Source organism: Mustela lutreola, chromosome 9, assembly GCF_030435805.1.
Source record: "Mustela lutreola isolate mMusLut2 chromosome 9, mMusLut2.pri, whole genome shotgun sequence".
NCBI lineage: Eukaryota > Metazoa > Chordata > Mammalia > Carnivora > Mustelidae > Mustela > Mustela lutreola.
Window position 1 is genome coordinate 38,919,675 of NC_081298.1, and position 22,010 is coordinate 38,941,684.

General features: G+C 41.0%; 1 protein-coding gene across 2 annotated transcripts in view; it reads right to left on the minus strand.

Annotated features, from left to right (window-relative positions):
- Positions 1 to 227: 227 nt before the first annotated feature.
- SEL1L2 (SEL1L2 adaptor subunit of SYVN1 ubiquitin ligase) overlaps positions 228 to 22,010 on the minus strand; it is a 120,874-nt gene continuing 99,091 nt past the window's right edge. For both annotated transcript variants that reach the window (XM_059134069.1, XM_059134068.1), the window contains 8 exons: positions 19,496 to 19,558; positions 18,841 to 18,928; positions 15,930 to 16,078; positions 14,631 to 14,796; positions 14,448 to 14,522; positions 9,343 to 9,515; positions 558 to 686; positions 228 to 422 (listed from right to left, as the gene is read on the minus strand). In XM_059134069.1, coding sequence (XP_058990052.1) covers positions 303 to 422; positions 558 to 686; positions 9,343 to 9,515; positions 14,448 to 14,522; positions 14,631 to 14,796; positions 15,930 to 16,078; positions 18,841 to 18,928; positions 19,496 to 19,558 — 963 coding nt within the window. In that variant the 3' untranslated portion in view covers positions 228 to 302. The remainder of the gene's footprint in view (positions 423 to 557; positions 687 to 9,342; positions 9,516 to 14,447; positions 14,523 to 14,630; positions 14,797 to 15,929; positions 16,079 to 18,840; positions 18,929 to 19,495; positions 19,559 to 22,010) is intronic.

A 22,010-nucleotide genomic window follows, 5' to 3' on the forward strand; every position in this document is an offset into this window, starting at 1 on the left:
TGGCCTAGTTAAGGGGTGGCCTTTATCCTAGCTAGGGACTGGATCACCAAGACAACAAGTTTATAAGGAAACCTATGATGACCAGTCTCCAGCACCTCACTCCACCACAAGTGGTCACCCCACCTAAGTAGGAAGTCTGAAATGGTTTCTCAAGCCAGGTCCTAAGTTTTGTCCATTTTCCATCATAGGCTTGTGTGGGAAATCTGCAGCAGACTCCTGAGTTTGAGGAGGAAATTCTTTATTTAGCGAGGATAACTTGAAGTAAACTGTTCCCGTGAGCAGGTTTTCCTACGGTCCAGATCCTACCCGTAGCGATTTCTAAGCAAGAAGACCAGCACAGCAACAATTAGGCCAATGACAAATAAATCCCAGTATGGTCCAAGGGTGTTGTCCAATTTCATCCATTTCCATCTCATTGTAAACTGCTGGGAGAAACATTAAGTCAAAAAAATCCAAGCCTCCTACTCGATCCAGAGCCATCATCTCCTCCCATCCCACCATCCAAAAGTTCCTTATTGTTGTTTTCAGAGATTTGAGACCTATTGATACAAACTTACATTAAAAAACAGGATATCTTGGAGCAAATGCATGGTTTCCAGTTTCATGAGAGCAAAGAAAACAGGTATGTGAGCATCCGGACTCGTTTGAGCAGCCATATCATATAATCTCCTGGCCAAGTGAATGTCCTAGAAATAGAAGAACAGCCCCTACTCATTAGGTGCAGATTCTTCAGGGGTAATTCAATGAAAGTCACAGTTTGAAATATCACTATTTATCTTTGGTAGGCCCCTCCATCCCCACCAAGATATTCATGCCCTAACCCTTGGAACCTATGAATATGTTGTGTTACATGGCAAAGGGGACTTTGAAAATGTCATTAATGTTACAGACCTTAAGATAGAAAGATGATCCTGGATTACCTGCACAGACTCCATAGAATCTCATGAGCCCATAAACGTGGTTTTCCCATGGCTGAGCACAGAAGAAAAAGTCAGATATGGCAGAAGGCTTTGGAAGGGCACCACTCACCATGGCTGGAAGGGCCATGTGGGAAGAATGAGAAGGAATGTGAACAGCCAGCAAAGAAATGGGACCATCTGTCCCATCCAGGCACAGGAAACTAAATATGCCCAGCAACTCAGGGGAGCCTGGAAGTGATTCTTCCCCGAAGTTCCCAGGAAAGATCACAGATTGATTTTAGCCTGTGAGGCCCTACGCAGAGGACCGGTCAAGCTCACCCAGACTTTTGACCCACAGAAACTGCGAGATACTAAATGTAAGCTGTCTTAAGGCACTGCATTTGTGGTGATCTGTTACAATAGCCATAGGAAACTAACACAAAAAGCTTTGTTGGATACTGCTGGATCAGACCTTAGATATGATTCCTGTTAAAGAGGCAGAACCCTAGATGCCAACAGTACAGCTCCCCAAACAAATAACAATACAGATACTAACAAGCATATAACATTCCTAATTTTCTTCATAGTACTTATCAGAACTGAAGTTCCAGAATTTGTTTCTTCATTTGTCCTTGTCCTCAAGGACCTGGACAACCTGTTAGCCCCTCAATTCCTTGTGCTTAGTAAAATGCCGAGTACATAGTTGGTCTCTGATAATACTTACAGAATGAATGCATAATCTATTTAGTTCTCAGGCTGGGATTTGATTCCTCAAATGACATACTATATTTCTGGGGACTTTTTTCTCTACTAAATTAAGCCATGGAAGATAAAAAAATTGTTTTTCTTTGATTTTCACCTACTTACGCCTTGTTTTTATTTCTTTGCTTTATATTTGCTTGTTCTCCCAAACAAAGTAATGAAAAGGCTAAATAGAGTTTCTTTTAAAGGTTGAAGGGCCTTGGGACAATACCAGAATTGTACTTAGCTGGGTGCTTTCGGATTATTTTCCAACGGATTGGAAGAGAGATTTTTCACAAACCGTGGTTATCCTGTATCTCTTTGTCTTTCTTCTCCATCTCACAAACTTCCATTACACGGAGTGCAATAGTTGTGAATCCTGTGGCCCTGCTAAACCCACTTTTTCTGTGGTATTCTCTCTTAGTTGTGCTCTGCTTATCATTTTCTAAATTTTTTTCCAAAGCTTTGCGGTCTCATAAATTGATTTGTTGGAGAAAGAGGAATGTTCTTGCTTAAAAATTTAAAATGCGGGAGACTGTTCTGAACAAGCCTTCCTGACAACAGAGAAGATGGATGCCGTAAAATCTCTGATTTGTGTCTCTAATTCCAACAAATTCAGTGGGGGTTCATTTGAAAGCACCCTGCAGATTATAATGGCTATGTCACCCCCACACATGAAAGGCATATTGGCTTTAATAGGGCATTCAGGGAAGAGCAGCCTTTGCCAATCTCTCAGACATTCATTCTCATATGAAGCAGGCAATAGTTATTAATTTATTTCTTGAGGCACAAGCATCACAAATCAGTTGCTTAGTTTATAATAAAAACTAGCAAGAAGTATCATTAAAGAGGGATGAGCTCACTCCTTGCCCCAGGGGCCTCACAATTCTCAGTGGGGGTGGGGTCCGACAAGAAAGTTGTTCTTTAAAATTTCCAGAGAAATTCCTGAACCCACTGGCTAATTAGGGCAACCCATATACAAGAAATTTTATTAGTAGGCTCTAGAAAAGACTCCTTGTTCTTTGATCCTTACTTAGGAAAAGAAATCCAAGTCTTTCAAACAAAAAATTTCCTTTCAGAAGTGTTTTGATGATGGCCAAGTTTCATTAAATAAATCAATTGCACACTCAACCACTTATATTTAACCTTCCTGTGGTATATTTGAGCTTAGTTTGCTTTAAATTCACCAACTGAGGAGATGATGTAAAGTGATCTGCAGACTCTTCTTAAATAATGTGTTTCCAACTAAAATATCAGCTCTGCCAAAGTACTGCCCAGTGTTCACACGTTCAAAATAGCTTCTTATAATTCAAAAATACAGAATTCTCCAGAAATTCTCTGGTTTATGAAAATTGTTTAATTACATGATGTGGGAGTTCTTCAGCCTTGAATCTTTGGGTGTCATCAAAAACTTTTTATATGGGGACAGAGGTCATTTTTAAAATAATTTAACCTTGTTTTCTTACTATAAATATACCATATTCTAATTGGAGAAAATTTTGAAAACATAGAGCTGAACAATTATTAAAAGCCCACCTACAATTTTACTCTACAGAGATAAGTACTGATCATATTTATACACAACCTTCCAGCATTCCAGCGTTTTTATATATATTCATATACACATACTTTTAACTTAGGAATTTTTCACTTTACCTAATAAAATATTTTGCTTTCTTAACAATGTATTTCAAACAACATACCATGTTCTCAGATATTCCTTCAGACTATAATATTTTTATTTTTAATAGTTGCACAGTATTTCAAAACAAAGGCTAATTCTTTTTTTAAAAAATATTTTTATTTATTTATTTGACAGATAGAGATCACAAGTAGGCAGAGAGGCAGGCAGAGAGAGAGAGAGAGAGAGAGAGGAGGAAACAGGCTCCCTGCTAAGCAGAGAGCCTGATATGGGGCTCGATCCCAGGACCCTGGGATCATGATCTGAGCCAAAGGCAGAGGCTTTAACCTGCTTAGCCACCCAGGCACCCCACAAAGGCTAATTCTTATTAAATACTTGTACTCTGTGCCAGTCACCACTGTCATTTATTTTAAACCTCATGACAATTATATAGGACAGATGATACAGATATGATACTGTAAATATGAAAAAACTGAGGCACAGAGAGTTTTAGTCACTTACTTAAGTTCTTGGGACTTGTGAGTAGCAGAGCTGAGATTCAAATCCAATATTCTCCATCTAGCCTGCTCACTTAACCATAGGGCCATAGAATACAGAATGCAATGGTATACTACCACATGATGACTTACAGAACATGCCTTCTATTTTGGAGCAGTTTGTTTATTTGTAGGGTTTTTCTTTTTTTTTTTAAGATTTAAAAAATTTATTTATTGGACAGAGAGAGATCACAAGTAGGCAGAGCAGCAGGCAGAGACAGCGGGGGAAGCAGGCTCCCTGCTGAGCAGAGAGCCCAATGCAGGGCTCGATTCCAGGACCTTGAGATCACGTCCTCAGGCAGAGGATTAACCCACTGAGCCACCCAGGCGCCCGTGCTTGCAGGGTTTTTGTCTGTAATAAATAAAGTTATCTACATAAAGTTTTTTTGTTTTGCACATTTCTAATTATTAGGTGATAAGGCATTTATTTCAAGAGAAGTCATGGCCATTTCTAAGTGGTGTGTGTTCTGTTCTGTCGTATTTCTGAGAAGGCCATTTTAAATATCTAACTTGAACTTGTCCTTTCCAGAAAATAATTCTATTCTGGTGTTTAAAGCTTCAGCTCTAACACTCCTTAAGTGGTCAGACCAGACAAATGAGAAATAAAAATGCTTCATGCCATAATTACTTTTATTTGTGACAGGTCTATTTATAATTTATTCAATGAATGCGGTTTTGTTTTTCCTGTAGGATCCTGAAGACGTGTTATCTTGTAGGTCTAACTATACATGTTGGAAACTCATCTCCAGAGCCTATTCTTCCCTCCTTTTGTCTTACTTTATGAAAGATTTCTTAGTCTTTATCTTAAAATATACATGCTTTCTTCCATTAAAAAAAACTGTCATGTGTTCTTTATACTTCATGGTATAAAATAATTTTAGAACAGACCCGGCAGCACTGATCTGTCCACCTGAATTCATTGTTCCCTCGTTCATATTTTCACAGCACTTTACTTGTGTGGGTATGCTCTAGTGCCATTTTAGGCTTTCACTATAGCTGCAGACTGTCTCTTCCATAGCAGACTACGAGCTCTTTGAAGATTGTCTTATTCTTGTATTCCTAGAACAAAGCACAGTGCTTTCTGGCACAAAACAAGCACTCGATAAATTTTTGAGTGAATAAAGAACAGCCAGGCAGAGTACCATGGCAGTTTAGAAGCAGATGCAGATATCTTTCATATCACTGGAGAGTTCATGGAGGAGATCATATGGGAACTATCTTTGAAAGACACAGAGAGGGGTCTTCAATGGCCAAAACTATAGGAGAAGATCATTCCAGAAAATGGGCTGATATGACTAAAGGTCAGGAGGGTTTAGTTCAAGGTCTCTGATTGGGGGTGGGCAAGGCAGGGAAGGAAAAGTAGTCTAGAATATAAGGAAGTAAGTAGGTTAGGTCAAGGAAGGTTTTGAATGTCAGAATAAGAAGTTCAGACTTCATTGGGGAGTACATAGTCAATAAGATGCTTTTAGTTTTGTGTTTGCTTGCATTTTTTTGTGTAAATGCATAATTTTGGAAAGAGTGAGGGAGAGAAGTAACACTACCACATATGTATTTTATCAAAAATAAACTGATAGTGCTTTGTTAGATGGATTATGTATTAATTAAAGTAATGCTAACATCTATAACAAGTAAATCCCCAAATTTCAACATAGGTATTCCCTGTTGGAGATAAGTTTTCTTTACATGGTAACTGAGGGACCCAAGCTCCTTCCATCATTTGATTCTGCCATCCCTTTGAGCCTCTACGTGTTCTGCATTCAAGAAAGGCAAAGAGAGAAGGGAGAAGCTTCTTAGCTGCCTTAGCCCAGAAATGACACCCTTCACTTTTACTTCCATTCCTTTGGTAAGAACTATTCATGGGGATGAAGGGGAGTTGGGAAATGTAGTCTCTCACTAAGAGACACATCTCTTAGGCCTCTCTGTGAACTGGGGATTAAAATCTTTGACAGACATGGCTTTCTCTGCTGCAGATTTAAAGGAAGAACACCAGAATGGGAAACCACTGAGAAGCCTTTACAATAAGCCTACATGAGTAGAAACTCTGGCCTGAGCCAGGAAACAGACAGAAGGAATGGGCAGGGGGGGGATGGGCAACATGTTTTGTTCATGGTTAACTTTCTGAAGTACTTCTGAATCAAGTGTAAACTGAGATAGAGTTTTGTAACAACTTGTGAGCTGAGTGCTTATATTTCTACATTAGTTCAGTTCCTCTCCCAGTTTTGCCTCAGGCATTATTTTGTATTCCCAAAACAATGATGTAGTCAGTCTTGGCTCACAGTTTAAGTCAAGAAGCTTATTGAGCTTAATTCAAAGTCATAAATTGGGGAATGAGATGCTTCTCATTGAAGCTATTAGGGTAAATCACCTACATCACCCTTGTCCCAATGTCCTTTCCTAAAGACAGATGAGGACAACGACGACCCACATTTTTATATTGATTTACCAATGGTTGATGTATACTTCACTTCCTTCTCCCAGAGGGCTTTATGCTTACAAAGCCTTTTTCGATACTCAGAGAAATCCTGGTAATGATATTATTATCTTTCCCACTGGTTTGCATGAGGATTAACTAATAAAGAGAATTGTGAAGTGCCCTGCCAAAGAAATGCTTAGTTACTTGATGACTTAAATGCTGTGGAAGTCTGGTCTCCTAATTGCTTTGCTTTCATTAACCATCGCTGGAACAAGATTTCGGCTTTTAATTATCAGCATATTCATTTTAAAGATTAGAAAACATGGTATCTTCTTCTTAATTTGACTATTAGACAGCAAGATTAAGAAACCAGGCCCCTGGGTACTTGGTTATTATTTTTCTAATTGTGAAACCGAAGAAATTAATGAGGACAAAGAGCAATGACTCCTCATTAACTAAATCTAAAATTCCCACATCCGGGTATGAATACAGCCCTGTTTGTTTTTGTTTTTGCATGTAGAGACTTTTTATAGGAAAAAATACACCCGTAATAACTGTGAGACACTGATCAGTGGGACCTGGATGGGCAAGAACAGAAATGTGGCCAGAGAGAAATTTCCAAGTTTTTCCAAGTGTATGAAATGTATGTTTTGACAACTGCTATTTGACATTGTGAAGAAAGAGCCTGGGAGAGAGGTTAGCGGTGACTCCACGGAGGAAAACCAGGCCCTCTGACACAGTGGGCCATCTGGGCTCCCATAGACAGTGTCCTCTCTTCACAGGTGGCCCTGTATCCTCCCTGCCCCCAGAGTCTTAAGGCAAACTGGCCTCACTATGGTGAGGATAAGGCTGTCACAGGCACCTGCTCCTTGAATCACATAGGATTATAAGGTAAGCTAATTTGAATTTAACCCATAGAGTGGGGTCACTTTATCCATGATACACACAGTGCTCTTGTCACCATTATTGTTACATTTTGCATGAGGAATTGTGAATAAAAGCTTTAATCTTACGGAAACTTTACTTAGCAGTCACTCAAATTCTCTTCTGATCTAAATACGAGTCATTCCACACAAGGACGACAGAGCCCCTTCACAAAGGCTTATTGTTTTATTTCTAAACCTGGGGAGGGGAGGTATCTTTTTTCTGTTTTACAGCTGTGGAGGATCCTTGGAAGGGAGTGGGGTGTGGCTAAATGACATCCAAAGAAATCTTCTGATTTAGCTCTTTGATCCCATTTTATAAACACAAGAAGCCTGTACATGCTAAGAATGGGGAAAACAGACTGGATTTGGATTTGACAGTCTTTCCACAGCTTAGGGTGCTGGGGATGATGAAAAGTGATCAGCCAAAGGCAGGAATCTGAATTGTCAGTGCCTGAATATGAAGCCCTTGCTTGTTTCAGGGTCTGCCATTAGCAGTCAAATAAGAAATTCCCCATCAATAACACTCAACTACTAGTACAACTGGAAGAAAGAAGAAAGCACAGAAAAGCAGATAACCCCCTCATTATTTAGCTCTCAAAATGAAGTCAGAGGCTTGTGGGGGGACGGGAGGGGGAGGCGGGGGGTGCAGGGAGAGGGTGGTTGGGTTATGGACATTGGGGAAGGTATGTGCTATGGTGAGTGCTGTGAAGTGTGTAAATCTGGCGATTCACAGACCTGCACCCCTGGGGCTAATAACACATTACATGTTAATAAAAAATAAAAAGCTTTTAAAAATGCAGTCAGGAGTATAAACATTAATATGAAATATATACTTGCGCACTAAGAAAGACTCGAGGCAGGGCTCACCGTTTACCCTAAAAAACAGGCCTGGGTTCAAACTCTGACTCCACCACCAGTGAGTTCTGCAAAGTTGGCCATGTGTGTTAACCTCTCTACACTCTTGGTTTCCTGATGCATATACTGAGGACAATGATAGGGCTTATCTCCTTGAGTGATTGTGTGATTTAAATAGCATAGTATAGGGGTGTTTGGGTGGCTCAGATGGTTGAGTGTTTGCCTTTGGCTTAGGTCAATATCTCCAGGTCCTGGGATCAAACCCCGTGTTGGGCTCCCAGCTCAGTGGGTAATCTGCTTCTTCATCTCTCTCTGCCTACCCCCCTACCCCCCCCCCCCCACTTATGCTCTTTCTGTCTGTCTCTCTCTCTCTCTCTCAAATGAATAAACAAAGTCTTTTAAAAATAAATAAATAGGGACGCCTGGGTGGCTCAGTTGGTTAAGCGGCTGCCTTCAGCTCAGGTCCTGATCCCAGAGTCCTGGGATCGAGTCCCACATCGGGCTTCTTGCTGGGCAGGGAGCCTGCTTCTCCCTCTGCCTCTGCCTGCCTCTCTGTCTGCCTGTGCTCGCTCGCTCTCCCTCTCTCTCTGATAAATAAATAAAATCTTTAAAAAAATAATAAATAAATAAATGGCATAGTATATGGAACACATCAAATACCTGGCTATTACTATCATTATTGATATTCAATACACCTCTCTCACTGTACCAGAACCCAATGACATCTTCACCTTAATTACACTTACTAAGGGATTCTCCCAATATCTCCTTGTCATGTTAGCTCTCTTTCTGAATAAATATATATGCCTTATCTTCTCAAGTAAAGTAGAGTCTTTGAAGGATGGAGATCTATTTTCTTAGGATACTCTAGAGTGCTCAGCACGGTGTCAGCTACATAGTGGGTGATTTAAAAGACATTTCTGGATTAATGTCCCCTTGGTATCCAGCTCTGACCTCATTCCCACTTTCTCCTTGTTTACTGAGAGCTTGAGTGTCAATGGAAATTTTAACAGAGAAAGAAAGGCCTGGAGGTGGAAGGGAGTGGGGGAGGGCCCACTACTATTGCTGGAAAAACTTGAAGTTATGAATCTGATTAGCCTAGACTAGATTTATCTCAATTCATTAGTTATGTCTTTGGGCATAAATGGAGAAAATAATTTCCTTCTCATAGGGTTCACGTTAGGGTAAGTATTATGTGTTGGCACGGGGGAGGGACTCAGCAAATGTCTTTTTCTTCCTTCTTCTACACTGAAGATGTCAATGAAATTAAAAACATTTACACTTTTTTTTCCTTCCCACACAGCTGTCATTACTAGGTTTGGATTATTACCTTTGCGATACCTAAACCGTGTTCGTACATATAGGCCAGATTGAACATGGCTTGTGCGCTGTGGTACTTGTCCGCTGCAATGCTGTAATGTGTGGCTGCTGTCTGATAGTCTTTCTTAGTCCCGTAGCCATAGTAGTGGTAATCTCCGATTTTGACTCTAGCGAATGCATTGCCTGACAGAAATGTTAGAAAGAGAAGAAAAAATTCCAATGATTCATGTACAGTTCCTAGTAACTCACCCTAATGGTAATATACATTAAAAAGAAAAACAAAACACTCGGGATCTTAGAATCAAGATTAGATATAACTTCTGGAATATAAAACACAACACTCATCTGTAGCAGTCTTCATTGCAGGACCACTCCCACGGTATAGCATGAATGTTCTCAAAGAAAAAAAACTAGGAGTTCTACCTTTTAAATTCTCTTTTGAAGATAGGTCAACTCTTGGGAAACTAGATCCCACCTCTCCCGTTCTCAAACTTCACCCCTGAAGGTCTACTCTCCTGCATCATCCACGTCTCCTTCTTTCTTAGACCAGTCCCATCAGTCATTTAAACACACTTTGGTATCTTCTGTCAACAAAAACACACCCTCTCTTTATCTCATGGTGTGTCCTTCTAACTACTCCCCATTTCTCTGTTCCCTTCAGTCTTTTCCAAAGTGCGTTCTATATTGATTGTCTCCAAAGCTTCAATTCCCATGCACTCTTCAACCCTCTCCAATCTGGCTTCTGCTCCTCTCCATAAAACTGCTTATTTCAGGGTGGTTGATAACCTCCATGCAGGTGAACCCACCAGTCACATCTCTGTCCTCATCTTACTGGACCTCTAAGCAGCTCTGGAGTCATTGGACCTATCTGCCCATCCACTTTCCTCTCTTGACACTAGTGACCTTGCACCTTCTTGATTTCCCTCTGCCTGATAGACCTCTGCTTTCCAAACTCTTGCCTCAGTCCTCTTCTACCCAGCTTGTAAATGTTGGAACATCAAGTGTTTATTAGTTGACTCATTTTTTCCTTTTCTCCTCTTCGTTTGTTTCTCTTCTCTCTCCTCTCTTCCCCTCCTCTCTCTACCACTCTCCTCTATCTCTTTTTCTAGGTGATATAGATTAGTTCCATGCCAATCTTGATGTTCACTCTTCCTGAATTTTATCTACAGTCCTGTCTCTCCCTAAACCCCAACTCCTCTAATCAGCTCTTTGACTTCTCTACTTGGATCTCAAAGCATGCAGTTCCTAACACCCTGCTACCTACCTCCCTCACACCAAATCAAACCAAATCATCAGCTCCTTCCCAATCTCAGTACTAGCACATTACTCAGGCTATAAATGTAAGCAAGATATTTCCTCCTCCTTTTTTTTTTTTTTAAAAGATTTTATTTATTTATTTATTTGACAGAGAAAGATCACAAGTAGGGAGAGAGGCAGGCAGAAAGAGAGAATGGGAAGCTGGCTCCCCGCTGAGCAGAGAGCCTGATGCGGGGCTCAATCCAAGGACACTCAGATCATAACCTGAGCTGAAGGCAGAGGCTTAACCTACTGAGCCACCCAGGCGCCCCTCCCCCTCATTTCTTATTGAATGCTTCGGCAGGTCCTACCTCTAAAAGACACTGGCTTGTTGCTGTCTCCTTCACCACCTAGATCAAGCCTGGAGTACTATAATAGCCTCCAAACTGTCCTTTTATCTCCACTTTTCATTATATTCTCCATTTAACAGCCAGGATGATTGTCTTTTAAAGATTTATTTATTTTTTTGAGAAAGAGAGAGAGTACTTGCACACATGCATGCAAACACAACTAGAGGGGAGGCGCAGAGGGAGAAAGAGAATCTCCAGCAGACTCCCCACTGAGTGCAGAGCACCAAGCAGGTCTGAGATCACGACCTGAGTTGAAATCAAGAGTGGGTTGTGCAACTGACTGAGCTGCCCAGGAGCACCCCCAGGATGACTTAAAAAAAAAAAAAAAAAAGTAGAGTCAAATCCTTTTATTTCCCTTTAGCCCTAAAGTGCTTCACTTTGCACTTGGAATAATATCCAGATTCCCGACCTGACCTCCCAGTCATGCTTCATCTGCCTTCTGCCTCCCTGACTAGCCGCATCACATGTCATTTTCTTTTTTCTTTCTTTCTTTCTTTTTTTTTTTTTTTTTTTAAAGATTTTATTTATTTATTTGACAGAGAGAGATCACAAGCAGACAGAAAGGCAGGCAGAGAGAGAGGAGGAAGCAGGCTCCTTGCCGAGCAGAGAGCCCAATGCGGGGCTCGATCCCAGGACTCTGAGATCATGACCTGAGCCGAAGGCAGCGGCTTAACCCACTGAGCCACCCAGGCGCCCCCACATGTCATTTTCTTAATAGGCTCTCACTTTCTTAATAATCCGTAATACTCTTTCAACACACCAAGCTCATTCTTGCCTCAGGACCTCTGCGCTGAGATTCTTCATGTCCCTCTGCCCGTCATGTTTGGACTTCCTCTGACCCTTCATGTCGCTGATTTCTCATTATTGGGGTCTCACAGCAAATGTCACTTCTCTCCTACAGGACTTGTCTGACTGCCTTGTCTAAAGTGTCCTCTCACCCCCCACCCCCAGGAGTTACCTATCTCTCTCCGTGTTCTCTTTCCTTCACAGCACATATCACTGTTATCTTATTTGTTTATTGTCTCTGTCTCATGATTTTATTTTTCTCTGTCTTAGGAGGACAAAAACTTTGATGTTCTTGATCACTGATATCATCTAAAATGGTATTTATCATACTAAAATGGTACTTGACAAACACTTATGGAATGAATGGACAGACCTGGTAGAAAACTCTTCAGAAAATGCTTTTCCCAAACATTAAATAATTTAGGATCTTATTTTCCAACAAATTTGGATATATTCAGGAGTAGAAAAAAGTTCATTTGACTTTTTAAGACATGAGACTTCAATCTTTCAAAGGCCACTTAGGGTGGCTTTGGGGTCCATGTTTCCATTCATTGGGAAAATGTTAACTGAAAAGATGAGGGAATTCTGGACCTCTAAATCTATCTAGGACATCTGTCTCAGGTGTGGCCAACCCCTCTAGCACAGTCTAGACTTACTCGGAAAAGGAGGAAAGTGCTCTGTGTACTATGGTCTGAGGTATATAATTGAGGGCTATAGGACTCCTTCCACCCAGAATTTTCCCCATATTTGGCTTACTGCAATGCCTAAAATCCTTTGGAATTGATTCCTTGGGGTACTGAAGTTATTTTAATCTTCTAGAATCCTCTATTAAAGTGTAATACCATGAGCCATTGTTAGCCTTCTTAAGTAAGGGTATCATCATAAAATTCATAAGCTGCTGAAGACATTGGTTAACAGGGTTACTTCCCAGAAGTAAAAAAAAAAAAAAAAAAAAGGTTCAGGTAGCTGGGGACAAGTCCTTATGGCATTGCTACCCAAGAGAGGGGCCTGGATAGACCTGGAGAGGCAAAAGAGCCTTAAAGCCTTAATGAGAAACCCACTCCATTTCTAATTTTGCCCAAAGGTGCCTTCCATTAACCCTAAGTTTCTTCCTGGGCCATAACCACAAAAGGACAGGCCTTCTGTGCAATTTCAAGCTTTATAAGCAGTAAGCAGGACCTCTGAAATCCCTGAGCAGGAAGGCAGTGAACAAGCAGGTTTTCCAGAGAAGTCAGCTCCACCATAATTAAGGGGCTGACTAGGGACATATGGTGACCATGGCAGGTTCTCAGGGGGTCCCTTGACAGTGGGAGGGATTCTCCCCTTGAATTTCACAGTCACAGCATGGGGGCTGAGTCCTGACTGAGTCAGCACTCTCCTCACACACAGCCACTGCGGAAAGAAGCACCACCAGCGCGGAGTAGCTGTGTTCATTATTATGTCTCCTAACCTCGAGTGAGGCACTCAGCAACCTCATCTTCAGGACACTCATGCCTGACCTCTCTTGTGACACGTAATTATTTTTAGCGGCCTGACTTTTTTTTTTTTTTTATACTGGTGAATTCTGTTTAATATTAATGTCCTCTCGCTTTCAATGCCTCCTTTCCTTGGTGCAATGTCCACACATTTCCTGGCTTGGAATAAGCCTGTATTTGTTGCAATTGAGCTGATTTGCCATAGTGGAGAGATTGGTGTTGTTTTCCTATACCAAACAAGGTCTTTATTGCATTTTAGAAAACACATGCTTTTCTTCTTTCAGGAACTTCTTGCTAAAATTGCATGGCTGGCTTGCCGCTCTGTCCCTGGCTCAGTGGGATCTGCAAAGGCACCCCTATGACTTTCCCCCCTCGGCTTTATATAGTGTCAGTTGAGAATCATTTTTATCCCATTCACTTCTTATGGAAAAGAGACAATTCAACCTTACCATGGGACAATTTTAAGAAACTTAATCAGAAATAAAATTGCTCTTTTACTGCATGAGAGCTCGTCACATATCTAAATCCTGATCGTGAGAGCTTTGCAGCATCTGTTTGCTTTTACTAATGCCACCTGCCAATGTTTTCACTCCAGTGTTACTGTATATTCTTCATTGCTGTGAACCCTGCGAGCTGGGTACAGGAACCCCAGGAATAGGGAGAGGATCTTGATATTTGACTTTGGGTTTTGTTCTGTTTCGTTTTCTGGTGCTAACCTGTTAATAGTTACAATAAAGATCTGAAGTTTGTAGTAATCATCCATGTGGTATTTTAAAAGAGCAATCAAATGAGTCTTAGATCCATAAGCAATTTTGCCTATAAATTCATTAAGACATAGGTCACTTCTCTGATAAGTTCAGAAACAAACAAACAAACAAACAAACACCCAAACTCAGCAAATGAGTGAACTGAAGTCAGAACAAGAAAACTGGTTTCCTGAGTCAGAACTGTCTTGTTTCAAACAACTACTCTGGTGCCTATGGTTTACCAAACCAGGGACCTCGAGCATAACAAAGAAGCAAAGAAAAGAAATTCCTGGAAATGACCCCTCATCAAAGGCTGACCCTAAGACGGGTACCGCAGGAAAGACCACCTGATTGATAGCCTGCAGCTTTCTGCTTAGACACCCGAGAGCTCAGCTGGAGCAAACTGATGACTGATAGTGGACAGGGACTAGGCGTGTGCTCATTTTTATCTAGGTTCTGTACCTTGAATGGCAGCTCGATTCCAAAGGAGAAGTGCCATTGGATACATCTTCTCTTTTTCAAGAATCTTAGCCTTTTCTAAAAAAAGAGAGACATTTCATTAGGAAGGCTTAAAATACCCGTGTAGTAAAGTCATTTATGCATATGTATGATTGGGGAATTGCAGAGAATTTTAACTTATCTTACTAGATTCCAAAATGAATGCTGAATTGCTTTGAGCTACTTCATACCCCATTTCTGCAAGTAGTGCATACTGAACAAGAGAAGAATCTATGTCACCATCCTTATAGGCAAAGTATGCTGTCAGGAATTTCTCAGCCCAGTGGCCTAGTTCGCAGACACCTTTATAAAGCTGTACGTGGGAGAAAGAAATCAAGCACACAAGTTAGCCTATATGCTTCGTCCCAGGCAAACGATAAATGAAGTGAATCTTTGGCTTCTCCTGGCTGGTCAGGCAAGGATTTCGGGTCTAAAGTATGGCTTTTGAAAATTATTTAGGGCGAAGAGATAATACCTCTCATAGGCACAAAGATTATAAGTGTAAATTTTTTGGTCTTGAGCTGAAACTTCCTGAGGCTTATTTTAAATTTATGTAATAAACTCTCCTGACTTAAGGCTATTTGGCAGGACAGAATGTTTTGACTTCTGTTTTTTAAAAAAGGACTGTTCTGGGTACTGCTGCTCTGCAAGGGTGAGTTATAAGGCCACAGCTGATGTGGAAAGGAGAGAATGAAGGGAAGACAGTGCCTAAGGGTGTAGGTGACATAACTGTGAGGGAGGTGTGCAGAGCTCTGTGGGGACAAGCGTCAACTTAGCTGAATAGCCCTTATGTAACCAAAAGAGGTTAGCCATACATAATTCATTAGGAAGTTGGCAAAGGAGCAAATCTAAAGATAGATTATTAGCTGGCAGCCTTTGAAATGAGTTTCAGAGGGGCCAGATTGCAACATGGAGGTATTTATTTTGGTTTAGCGGAAATGTTTAATAAATCAATGAAGGGCATTAAGGTCCTAAAAGCTTACTTTTGAAAAGTACATCACTGGCTCAGGCTGAAAGGATTCACTTTTCCAGTTGTCATCCAAATCATCAAAAACTTAAGGACCTTGCTTTCTGGGAAGAAGTGGGCTACAGTTTCTAAGCTAAACGAAGCCTTTCATTTCCCAAGTCACAACTCCCAGTCCCACTTAGAAGGGCCAAATTGCCCTGGCCATTTGAATGAAGGCTGAGGCAGAGCTCCTTAACTGAATTCTGAGATGAGCTTTAAAACCTGATGAAAAGCCAAAAGCAAGAGAGGAGGGATCATTTCTCCTCTTCCTGTCCCAGCCCGAGTCACATCACAGCTTTTCTGCCTGACCAATACCCGTGTTCACACTCTCAACAGGAAGACATAGTATCTATAAAATCAAAGGCACTAACAACTGAAGGACAGTATCACCTCCTCTCTGTGATAATTGAAAAACGCTTTAAACACATGCCATTATTTACCTCCACAGCAGTTCTGCACGATCTTAACACTCCCGTTCCTGTCGCGTACATCTCGGCCAGGTAATAAATGGCAAGGGGCTGCCCACTCTGAGATGCCAAGTAAAAATATTTGAAGGCAAGTTTATAATCCTTCCATACTCCAGAGCCAGCTGAAAATTAAAATTGTTTTGAGCCACCCCTTGTTTGTTTTATTTATTATTATTATCTTTTTTTGCATTATAATCTATGGGTATAATGGTCACATGATACCTATTATTTTATTTTTTTAAAAGATTTTATTTATTTATTTGACAGAGAGAGAAATCACAAGTAGGTGGAAAGTCAGGCAGAGAGAGAGAGAGAAGCAGGCTCCCGCTGAGCAAAGAGCCCGATGTGGGGCTCGATCCCAGGACACTGAGATCATGACCTGAGCCGAAGGCAGCAGCTTAATCCACTGAGCCACCCAGGCGCCCCGATGCCTATTATTTTAAATAGAATGAGAAAAGCCAACCAAAAGTCAAGCTGTTATGATCCACTATGTAGAGGGGAAAGAAGTTAAATTTGCTTATAAGTAAGAATGTGGAAATTTATGTTCTTGACCCATTCAGAGACCTGAAGAAGAAAGACTCTTAAGTCTCATGAGAATATCTCCTCAATTCGGCATACCTAAAGTTAGTGAAAAGGAGACCAGAAGGTGGTCTCTGAGGACCGAGGACATAGGACGTGGCTCACCCTTCTTGTCTTTCCACATCGGGAGACCAGTAGAGCTTCTCCCAGTCATAACTACAGAGTTTGAAGCAGGTGAATCCCAGTTCCAGGAGGCCCTGCTCAGACTGAACTCATACTTGGAGCAAGGAGAAGCATTTAGGGCGAGGTGGAAAATCAGCATGCTCTTAGCAGCTTGTCCTGGCTCTCTCGTTACCCTTTGTGAGTTGGGTACCCTCTAGGAACTTCATTTGTAAAAGGAGAGGCTTTCACTAGACGGTCCTTAACTTGTCTTCCAGCTCTCAACATTTCATAACCTTTAGAAGCAGTGCCACTAAGAGCAAAGACTCTGGAGGCAAATCACTTGCGTTTGAATGCTAGCTCCACTAACCATGTGATCTTGGGCAAGCTGTTGGACCTGTGATGTGCCTCAGTTTGCTCATCTATAAACTGTAGGATACCCCCTAGACATGTTGAGAGGACCAAATGAGTAGACACACATAAAGACTTAATAAATATTAGCCATTGCTATTACTCTTATTCTAGAAGGTGGAGGAATCTGAGAGATCCTCGGCCTGGGACCTGGAATGAACTAGAAGAACAAGGCCATTTTGGCAACCCCCAAAATAATATAAAACAGGCCATCATCCTGGGCTACTGTGGAAAATGCCTGCTGATGATGCAAACTCCTGCTGCTCTAGCCCTGCCTCTGAAATGAAGGACTTAGTGGAGATACTCGGGTATGTTCAGATCTCTTGGTACTCATTTTGGGCACTCCCTCTCTCAATCCCCACAGAGTATAACAAACTTTCATGGCTTTCTGAGACCTCCTGCCCCAATCACTTTGCCTTTGTTCTCAGAAGAGAACTTGGTGGTGCCTAGTTCATTGAGGAAATTCTCTTTTTAAAAAAATATTTTATTTATTTATTTGTGTGTGAGAGAGAAGGAGAGTGAGCATGAGCAGGGAGGAGGGGCAGAGGGAGAGGGAGAGGAAGAAGCAGACTCCTGGCTGAGCAGGGAGCCCCACGTGGGCCTTGATCCCAGGACTCTGGGATCATAACCTAAGCCAAAGTCAAACAGATTGAGTCACCCAGGCACCCAAGGAAATTCTTACATTGTCTTTTCTCACTTGCCTCTCTCTCCCTCCCTCCAGATTTATATCTGCACCATCCTTTCCTCCAACTCTCCAATCTTTGAGGGTGAGAAATCCCTCCTCTTTATTGAAACTAAGGAGGCCTCTACTTACCTGGGTGCATTCAGATCCTAATACCACTCAACTTTTTCTAGAATCTCTCATCAATTATCACATCACTCCCAAGATACATTAACCATCTCCATTGGCTGGCTCTTTTTCGCCAAAAATTATACCCAGGTCTCTCATCACCTTAAAAAGAACTCCCTCCTGGTTCTTGATCCCCTTCATGCCACTGTTCCATTTCTTTTCTTCCATTTAAAGGCACACAAGTTCCAAGAATATTTTTATCCAACTACTTTCTCACCTTCCATTCATACCTCATTCCATCATATCTGGCTTCTACCCCAACCAGTCCAATGACCACACAAATATTCTCTATATTGAAAAGTCCCATTGATTCTTAGCCTTTTCTTTTTTCTTTTCTTTCTTTTCATTTTGTTTTTGTTTTGAAGAAGCAGGCTTCTCATTGCATTTCACAGGGAGGCCCATTCATTTATTCTTTCTTGAAAGTACCATGCTATGGCTTCCTTAAGATCACTTTTCCTTTCTATTTCTCTGACCATGTCTTTTCAGTCTTTTCATGACTATTCTTTCTCTGCCTATCTTTTCAATACAGTACTGAGGACCACCAGATTTCTGACCATGGCTCACTGTTCTTCTCATGCTCTTTCTTTTCTTTTTGCACTCTCAGCTATTTTTAACTAACTCCTCTACGTTGATGCCTCCCAAATCCTCTCTCCAACTCTGACCCTTCTGGTGAGTTGCATACTTGCTTTTGAGTATGCACATTTGCTATCACAAGGCACCTCAAACTCAACCTTTCCAAAAGTGATTTTCCTCATTATACCTCCTTGCCTCCTCTCTCAATGGGTGTCCTTTCTTTAAGTCTTCAAATGCATCCTCATAATGCTGCCTCAGGATTCTATCTAAATCAATCACTCCAACAATTTTATCTTTGTAAAAAAAAAAATGGAGTAGAAATAATAATGCATTTGTCATTCTTGGTACAGCAGCCATATTTGTAGCACTTACAGTAGTACATGAAGCCTAATTGAAACTGTGCATTGGGCCATCCTTTCTCTGCAGCTTTCTGAAAGTATTTAAGTGCTTCAGCATAATTCTGCAAGATAATTACATTCTATTACTCAAAGGTGTATGTATAACTCCATGGTAACAATTGCCTTCCACTTAAAAAAAAAAAAAAAGGATAGGTAGAGCTTTATGTGATTTAGGCTAATTAAAATAGTATCAGAAGTGTTATGCATTTTATTTCATTATTATGTTAGATTCTATTAGGAAATAATTATCTCATTTTCACTGTAAATTATGCCTTTTCCTACCCTGGCAATAGGTTTTGTTAGATATTGGGGGAGGGTCACTCAAAGGACAGAGGTTACACTAAGAAACTAAAGTTCTCTATCAGAAAAAATCCTCAGGGGTTGTTTGATTTCTAAGGTTACTTAGAATCTATAATTCTAAGATATAATTAGGGTTGTTATTCTTGTCACAAATTTGTTTTATGTCTCTTTTGGCAAATATTCCACTGAATTATTTTCTAATGTCAAATATGATAGTTTGGCAAACAAGGTATTAGAGACTAATTCCTTTAAGTTAGTTAACGATTATGAATTTTACCTTATAAATTGCTAGAAATACATTGAAAAGAGAGAGAAATTATTTAACTTACCACAGGAACTCCTTTCCCATAAAAGTAAAGAAGACCGAGCCCATGAAGACCAATTGCATTGCCCTGGAACAGTTTTAAAAATCCAAGTAAAGTCCCAGAACAATTCATGATAAGAAAAATTATGAAAAAAGTCACTTCAAATATTTAAAATGTACCCAATAAGGGATTAAATCAAGGCAAGTTAATCAGGCAGTTTGTAAGTTATTCTGTCTCTCTCTAGTTTCTCCTTTCAAACCTTCATAACCCCGTTTGACTAGAAAAGAGGGAAACAAAAGTCAACTCTTTTTTCCATTCTTTCATCCTTCATTTATTTTGTGCTTGCTTTGTGTGTGACTCTGTAATAGGTGTTGGACTGGGGTAGGAGGTGAAAGTTGAAAGATGAACAATGATCCCTGCCTCAGAGAGTTCCCAGGCTTGTGGGCTCCAATCAACTATAGTGCCTCCTAAATAGCCATGTCAAATGTGGTAAGTCCCATAGTAGAATCAGATTCAGAAATGCTGTGGACACCTAGAAGAGGGATACTCAACTGCCTAGATGAGGCTAGGGACTGAGAGGATTGAGTTGTTAAAGGTGGTTGACATTTGAACTTGGCTTTGAAGGATGTGTAGGAGCTTTTCCAGAAGGGAAAAATCTATCCAGACACTTGTTACCTGCTTTGGTCAAAGGAGGTTGATATAAACGGCCAAATAACATTTTAGAGAGTCTGTGAATTTCAATCATTGGTATATGCTTCTTTATTCAAATTTGTCTGCTTATAACATCATCAATATCTTCTTTTCCACTTGATGCTAAATTAATTACCTTTTTTTACCCTAATTAGTATTCTAAAGAGTCTACAGAAGGGCGTTTTTAGCATGTTTTAGCATTTAACACATGTTTAAAAATATTGGTATTTAGCATATCAATCCAGGATAAAGAGTGAACCTTAAAAGTGACTTCCCTAACCAGGAAACTCACTTTTCTTTTTGTCTCCCATCATGCATTTCACCCTTTTGTGACTGAATGAGGAGGCACATTTGGCCACTTGGCTGTCATTCAGCAGATTTGTAGGTTTGCTTTACAGACTTACAGCACTTCCTCAGGAACTCAAATTTTGGTTAAAGGTTCTCCAGATTTCTTCTTACCTCCTAAATGGAGTTATTGTGGATGCAACCAGAGTACCTCTCAGTGACACAAGAATAGCACATCACTAGAAAAGGCATAGTTGAAAAATAATTTCAAAACTCCAAAGTTTGAGCTTCTGCATATCAAAGGGCAAGCTATTGTAAGAATTCTTAAGGATGGTCCAGCTGTATTTAAAAAAGATGTAACACAACTGCTCTCTTCTTCCCTCTTGTCCCCTGCCTACATCTACCTGTGGTCCTAGGGTGCTTGGGATAGTCTGGTCTGGAGATAGTAAGGCCTGCTGTGATGGTTGTGGTTAAGTCTAGTGGGTCTGTCTTCCAACTATCCTCATTTTAGGTGTTGAGAAAAATGGAAGGGAAGGGAAATGAGAAGAGGGGAGGAGGAAGGGAGGAAATAGGGGATGGGTTCTGACTTTGGACTCACCGACTGTTTAAGGACCCAGAGGGCTTATTTGTAACTTTCAGGTCAGGAGTAGCCAACTCAGATATACCTCCAGGAACCATTAAGGTAATGTAAGAAGTACAATGAAGTACACTGATTGGTGACAGAGTGACAGGCACTGAGGAAAAGGAGAGAGTTCCTGCCCTGTCTAAAGGCAGTGGCAGCCCCTCTGCTTTCTGCTCCAGCCCACCGGCGTGACATGGAACAGCAGCCTCATAGAGTCAGCTCTTTCCATTTTCCAAGGAAAGCTGGATGTCCAGACTTTTATATGAGATTTCCTAATCATTGTTACTTCAGTATAGTTGACACATGGTGTTCCATTAGTTTCCGGTGTATAGGATAGTGATTTGACAACTCTGTATGCATTATGCTGTGCTCACCACAAGTGTAGCTACCATCTGTCACCATGTGAGATTGCCTGATTTCTGAAACACCTTCTGGGCCAAACGAAGCATATGTATAGGCAATCCTCCCATATATAATTTCCACTTTAGGGCTCAGTGCTCTTGCTTAGGTTAATGGACATGAACTGAGAGAGCAGATGGTCACTTATTTGTCAAGTATTTGATGAACCTCTACTATGTACTAAGACTACTATCCTCCTAGTTGAGGAGACATGGTCTCCAGACACTAGGAGAGAAGGCACAAGGTGGAAGCATTGAAGTTCCAGCAGTACAGAGATTGAATGTGGGGCAAGTGCAGAAAAGGGAAAATTATATGAACCAATGTGAGTAGAGGTGGGTTTGCAGAAGGAGAGAGGATTGAGCTCTCTTCTGGAGGATGGGTGGGATTCAGAATGGGAAGTTTGGGGAAGGAAGGAAGATGACAAAAGTGTGGAGACAAGGATGGGCCTGATGTGTTCAGAGGTGTGAAAGAGAAAAGCAGAAGGCGACGCCTGGGTGGCTCAGTCCATTAGGTGTCTGCCTTCAGCTCAGGTCATGATCCCAG